We start from the raw sequence: 6,939 nt of genomic DNA on the forward strand, positions 1-6,939 counted from the left end.
AAATATTGAGAGATTTTAGTTAATAGATAGATTGTTAGGTTACCTACACTAAGTGTGATTTCATTGTTGCAAAGTGAATTTACTTATCCATTGAATTCATCTAGATTGCTCATTTGTGGTTTCCAATTGAGTCTTCTAATTGATTCAAATTTCTTAGGTTCTTTTAGTTGAATTCACAATAGGAGGGTCTAAGTTTCATATACTTAGATTTGCCTATAGGATTCATTACTAATTGGGTCAAGTATCTATCCTCCATTCTTCTTAACCCCCAATTCTTCGTCTATCTTTTTTGTTTCCTTTATTTTGCTTAATTCTTAGAGTTTCCTTAGGTTGAATCTTATCATTTGGTATCAGAGCATAGGCTAAGAGATTGTTCCCATAATTTCTAATCCTAGGCTCAAAATCTGAAAATTAAAAAAAAAACAAAAAATTGTTTTGTGGTTTGATCTTGTTGTTTTGAAGTTAGATTTGAGTTCATTGAGGTGGAAAGCATCTAAATCCGAAGTTTGAAGTTGTTTGGGTGGATTTTGAAGTTTTCACCATTGAAGCTTCATCAAAGCTTGAAGAACACAAAAGCGGGTTTAGTGATTGAGAAGCAATTAAGGTAAATTGAATATTAGGCTTTGTTCTCCAAGTGATAAGGAGCTCAGATCTGAAATTTGGAGCAAAAAGGAGTTGAAATTAAGGTACTTGGAAATTTAAATATTCTTCATGTTCTTGAAGGCATTCATATCTTCATCTTGAGAAGAAGACCTAAAAGGAAGGTTGATCCAAAAAAAAATTCCAAGTCAAGAGAAAATTTGTTTGTTGGGCCGAAAAAGGAAAGTCCTAGGTTGTGTGGGCCCCAAAACATCATTAGAGCCAAGAGATTTGGCCCAAAATCCAAGAAACATTCGTGCACAAGGAAATAACTGAAGCAAAGGACGTCCAAGTAGGTTGGGCGTACATCAAAGCACGTCCAACACTTGGTGTACATTGACTACAAATTCCAGAGAGTTGAGGAAGGAATACGGAAGAAGTACGGCCTAAGTGCTTGGGCGTACATATAAGTACGTCTCGTACTTCCCCCGCATCCTTGGGTGTACATTGCCCGTATTGAAGGTCGTTCTTTGCATTGTGTGGGCGTACATCCCTCACGTTCTTAAGAATATGGGGCGTATTCTTTCCGGCCCTTGGATGTACATTGTCCGTATTTAAGTTCGTAGTTGCATTGTGTTGGCCGTATTTTGTGGTTAGGGCGTACCTTGTAGACGTATAGACAAATACGGGACGTCTTTCTTCCGTTCCTTTGGGCGTACATTGCTATATTTTTCCAGAAAGTTACAAAAGTTTCACAAGCAAAGTACGCGGACAAAAACCAGCCCGTACATTGAAGTATCGGACGTCCATTACACACCTTGGACGTACATTCTAGGTAAGATCGTTTCTTGATTCGAGTTCGATTCCTTCCATCTTCATCTCATTTCTTTGATTCTTAAAACTAATTAACGACTCGTAATTGTCCTTACTTGTCGATAATTAGTTCTTGTGTCCGCATTTCTTTCGTGCTAATTTCTTTCAAGCTTTTTTTCGTTTAGTTTCGTTGAAACTTCTTTGGCTCTTGTTCGTTTTGCTTTTGAGTCGTCCGTCCTTCATCTAAATAAGAATCCATTCTACCACAAAGGATAAGTAACGTGTGAATTCGATTGGACGAGTGATTCATCAACAACTTCGAAAGAGCATGACGTGTGGTAAGGCTAAGAGTTCAATACGAGTGAAGTGAGGCTTTTATTGCTAATCTTATTTGCTAGTTTTGCAAGTCATCATGTCTAACCAAGGTGATAGGACGCAAGAGGTAGTAGATATGCCATCCATATCAAGTTCATTGTCTATAATCATGAATCAAATCTCGGGCATGCAAGCAGGTATAAAAGAGATGAGAGGAGAGATGAATGGTGTGAATGGGAAGCTGAAGGGTATGGATGAACGGATGGTGAGTATTGACAAAGTTCAAATGGAGTGTTCGAGTATAATGGGCACTCCCCGTTCTAGGAATGAAGGTGATGGGGATAAAACACAAGATACCACTCCAACTATTACTCTGGGACAAGCACATGCCTTGTGCAATCCCAACACCACAACCACCTCCACCCAAAGAGCTCCACCACCCCAAACAACCAACCTCACATCCCAAAACTCCACATTCCAAAATACCAATCGAGAAACCTATCCCCAAGTTTACCAACACAACCCGAATGAGGCAATCCCTCAAGTAACCTTACAACAAACACCCCAAGCTCCACCCCAAGTCTAAACACAAGATCCCTTTCCTAACCAAAACCAATACCAACGCCACTACCAATACCCCATGAATGAAGAGGAGTATGATGACTATCCACAAGGTAGGTGGTGGGATGATAACCGATAAGGAGGGCGGCGTGGAGGAATGAATAACCGGGGGATGGGAGGAAGATGAGGTTTTGAGAGGTTTCCGGGCCATGATCCTAGATTCCAAGGTCATGTAGACTTAGGGAGGGCCCAAGGTTATGAGGACCGGGGAAGATGGCAAGATAATGAACGGAATTTGAACACCATCAAGGTGAACCTTCCTACGCTCCAAGGAGGTAGCAATCCGGAAGAGTTCCTTGAATGGAAATTGCAAAGTGAACGCATCTTCCTCACAAACAATGTGTCTGAGGCATTGAAGGCAAAGTATGCCCTAACTCAATTTAAGGGGTACGCTTCTACTTGGTGGGAATCCAAGAAGTTACAAAGAGCTCAACAACACATCTATGATCTCCTAACTTGGAATGACTTGATTGAGCTCATGGAGACAAGGTGACTTCCACCCACATACCACCAAGATGCACTTAAAAGGCTGTTCATGTTGAAGCAAGGGTTGAAAAGTGTGGAAGCGTACTTTGATGAGTTTGAGGATTTGCGGATGAAGTCCAAGATAGAAGAGTATGAAGAGTACACTATTATAAGGTTTGTATCCAACTTGAATCGAGACATCTCTAAACCGATGAGGCTTAAAACCTATAATAGTCTTGAAGAGGCATTCCATGACGCATCCAAGGTTGAGGCGGATCTAAAAGAAGAGAGGTCCTATAAATACAAAAGAAAATCGACTTCAACTTGGAACAAAGGCAAAGAAAAGTGGAAAACTTCCACTTGGGATAAGCCCAAGAGCAACACTTAAGCACCTCAAGCCAAATTCGATTACAAAGCCAAAGGTGATGACAAGGCTAAAGGAGGTAACAATTTTAACACTAACTATAACCGACCTTCTACCATCCAATGCTTTAAGTACCAAGGGAGAGGACACATTGCGATTGAGTGTCCCAACCGGAGGACTATCACAATAGTGAGGGATGGGTATTGAACCGATGATGAACATGAGAGTAGGGATGGTCATGAAGACGAGGGAGAAAGAAGTGAGTGTGAGGGTGATTCCGATGAAGAGGTTGAGATAAGGTATGAAGAAGCCTTGAATCATGCTATTGTGGCTAGAAGAGCCATGAGGGCTCTAGCTAGGGAAGAGAGTGACCAAAGGGAGAACTTGTTTCATGCACGGTGCAAAATTGTGGATAAGGTGTGCTCATTAATCATTGATGGTGGGAGTAGCACGAATTCTGTTAGTCAATTTTTAGTTGAAAGTATGAAATTCCCCACCCGCAAGCACACTAAATCCCTATAAACTCCAATGGTTTAATGAATGTGGTGAAATGAGGGTCAACAAGCAAGCCATTATCAAATTTAGCATTGGAAAGTACCAAGATGATATTTTGTGTGATGTGGTACCCATGCAAGCTTGTCATCTATTGCTTGGAAGACCTTGGCAATTTGATGTTGATGCCCAACATAGTGGGAGAACTAACAAGTACTCATTTGTGGTCAAGGGGAAGAAGTACATTCTTAACCCATTAACCCCTTACGAAGTGAGTGAGGATTATAGAGTGATGAGGGAGCTTCAAGAGAAGTATCAAAGGGAAGAAAAAGAGAAGAGTGAGAAGGAGACTTTGTTGGTCATAAGTGGAGAGGGAATATCTCAAGATGGTTCCAAGAAATGTTTGTTGGCCAAACCAAGTAATTGCTTGAAAGGGGTTGACGAGAGACACTTCATGGTGTGTCTTGTCAACAAGGATCTTCTCTTAAATACTAACCAAGCTACTAGCACTTTTCCTAGTAGTATGTCGTCTCTTTTGCAGGAATATGAAGCCTTGTTTCCGGAGGAAATGCCCGATGGCTTACCTCCCTTGAGAGGTATTGAGCACCAAATCGACTTTGTACCGGGTTCCCAAATTCCCAACAAACCGACTTATAGGAGCAACCCAGAAGAAACAAAATAATTACAAAGGCAAGTGGATGAACTTCTTAAAAAGGGGCTAGTGAAGGAGAGTCTTAGCCCGTGTGTCGTTCCGGTGATTCTTGTTCCAAAGAAAGATGGCACTTAGAGGATGTGCATTGATTGTAGGGCCGTCAACAAAATCACGGCAAAGTATCGCCATCCCATTCCGAGGCTTGATGACATGTTGGATGAGCTTTGTGGCTCAAATGTATTTTCAAAGATTGATCTTAGAAGTGGCTATCACCAAATCCGAATGAATCCCGGTGATGAGTGGAAAATGGCCTTCAAAACCAATTTTAGCCTCTATGAGTGGCTTGTCATGCCATTCGGACTAACCAATGCACCTAGCACGTTTATGAGGTTGATGAACCATGTCTTGAAACACTTTATCAACAAGTTTGTGGTTATTTATTTTGATGACATCCTTGTGTATAGCAAATCAATTGAGGAGCATGTAGGCCATTTGAGGCAAGTATTTGATGTCTTGTTGCGTGAGAGGTTGTTTGCTAATATCAAGAAATGTGCTTTTTGTGTTGATAAAGTAGTGTTCTTGGGTTTTGTGGTGAGTGCAAATGGTGTGGAGGTTGATGAAGAAAAAGTGAAGTCTATTAGAACTTGGCCAACTCCTAAAAATGCAACCGATGTGAGGAGTTTCCATGGGTTGACAAGTTTCTATAAAAGGTTCGTAAAGGGGTTTAGTACAATTGCCTCTCCCTTGACCGAATTGATCAAGAAAGATGTTCCTTTTGTTTAGGGAGATGAGCAAGAGAAGGCGTTTCAAGAATTGAAATCCATGTTGAGTTTGTCACCATTTTTACAATTACCTAATTTTGAGAAAACTTTTGAGGTTGAGTGTGATGCTTCCGGGGTTGGCATAGGTGGAGTATTGATGCAAGAAGGCAAGCCATTGGCTTACTTTAGTGAAAAGCTAAAAGGGTCGTCATTGAATTACTCTACTTATGACAAGGAGTTGTATGCATTTGTGAGGGTCTTGACCCATTGGCAACATAATTTGTGGCATAAGGAGTTTGTGATACGATCGGATCACGAATCCTTGAAACATTTGAAGAGCCAATCCAAGCTCAACAAGAGGTATGCGAAATGGGTAGAATTGATTGAAGCTTTCCCTTATGTGATCCATTACAAAAAGGGAAGGACAATGTGGTGGCGGATGCATTATCTAGAAGGTATGTCTTGCTAAACACTATGACTTCTAGGATGATGGGATTTGAAAGCCTTAAGGGATTCTATTCTCAAGATCCAGACTTTAAGGCAATTTGTGAGGAGTTGACCCAAGGGAGGAGGGTTGATAGGTTCCAACTTGTTGATGGGTTCCTATTCAAGGATGGTAGAGTTTGTGTCCCAATGAGCTTATGGAGAGAGTTGTTCATCAAGGAAGCACATAGTGGTGGAATAATGGGCCATTCTGGACAGGCCAAGACACTTGATAGTTTGGGTGAGCAATTCTATTGGCCCAAGATGCGACATGATGTTGAAAGGCTATGTGGTCAATGTTTGGAATGCAAGCAAGCCAAGTCCAAGACTTGGCCCCAAGGTATGTATACTTCCCTTCCTACTCCTATTGGTCCTTGGATAGACATTTTTATGGATTTTGTGTTGGGTCTTCCAAGAACCAAAAGGGGTCCTGATAGCATTTTTGTTGTGGTAGATAGGTTCTCAAAAATGTCTCATTTTATACCATGCCATAAATGTGATGATGCATCTCATGTAGCATCCTTGTTTGTGAATCATGTTCTTAAGTTGCAGGGAGTTCCCCGCACTATTGTTAGTGATAGGGATTCCAAGTTTCTTAGTCACTTTTGGAAAAGTCTTTGGGGTACACTTGGTACCAAGCTCATGTTCTCTACTTCTTTCCACCCTCAAACGAATGGTCAAACCGAAGTAGTGAATAGGACTCTAGGGAGTATGCTTAGATGTATGATTAGAGGAAAACCCACTTCTTGGGAGGACCGTTTACCTTTGATTGAGTTTGCTTACAATCGGTCCCTTCATTCCTCTATTGGCATGACTCCATTTGAAGTATGTTATGGCTTTAATCCTTTGATTCCTTTAACCTTAAGCCCTTTGTCTAGTGATGTTGTTGTGAGTTTAGATGCAAAGCAAAGGGCGGCCGAAATGATGAAAATCCATGCCAAGGTAAAAGAGAGCATTGACAAGGTCAACACCAAGGTAGCAAAGAGACAAAATCATGGGAGAAGAAAGGTGGACTTCCAACCCGATGATTGGGTTTGGGTTCGGGTTCACTTCCGAAAAGAAAGGTTCCCGCAAATGCGAAAAGGGAAATTGAGCCCAAGGGGAGATGGGCCATTCAAAGTACTTGAAAAGATCAATGACAATGCCTACAAGATCAACTTGCCAAGTGAGTATAATGTTCATAATGTTTTCAATGTGAGTGATCTTTCCTCTTGTGTTGTAGGTATGCCCTTAGATTCGAGGACGAATCTTCTCCAAGAAGGGGTGATACGAACCCAACAAGCACAAGACCTTTCACAACAAGTCAAGCAAGAGAACTTCAAGAGTTGCAAGCCTTGTTCATGAAAAAGGATGCCTTGGAGGAGATTGGAGAGAAGACCTCGCGGATTTACAAC

The 6,939-nt window shown here is 41.3% G+C and overlaps 1 protein-coding gene across 1 annotated transcript; it reads left to right on the plus strand.

The window, feature by feature from the left end:
- The first annotated feature begins 3,707 nt into the window (after positions 1-3,707).
- LOC132639493 (uncharacterized) lies at positions 3,708-4,331 on the plus strand. Its single transcript, XM_060355939.1, has one exon. It carries the CDS (start codon positions 3,708-3,710, stop codon positions 4,329-4,331), a length of 624 nt encoding a protein of 207 aa, XP_060211922.1.
- The last annotated feature ends 2,608 nt before the right edge of the window (positions 4,332-6,939 follow it).

Source organism: Lycium barbarum, chromosome 5 (assembly GCF_019175385.1).
Source record: "Lycium barbarum isolate Lr01 chromosome 5, ASM1917538v2, whole genome shotgun sequence".
NCBI lineage: Eukaryota > Viridiplantae > Streptophyta > Magnoliopsida > Solanales > Solanaceae > Lycium > Lycium barbarum.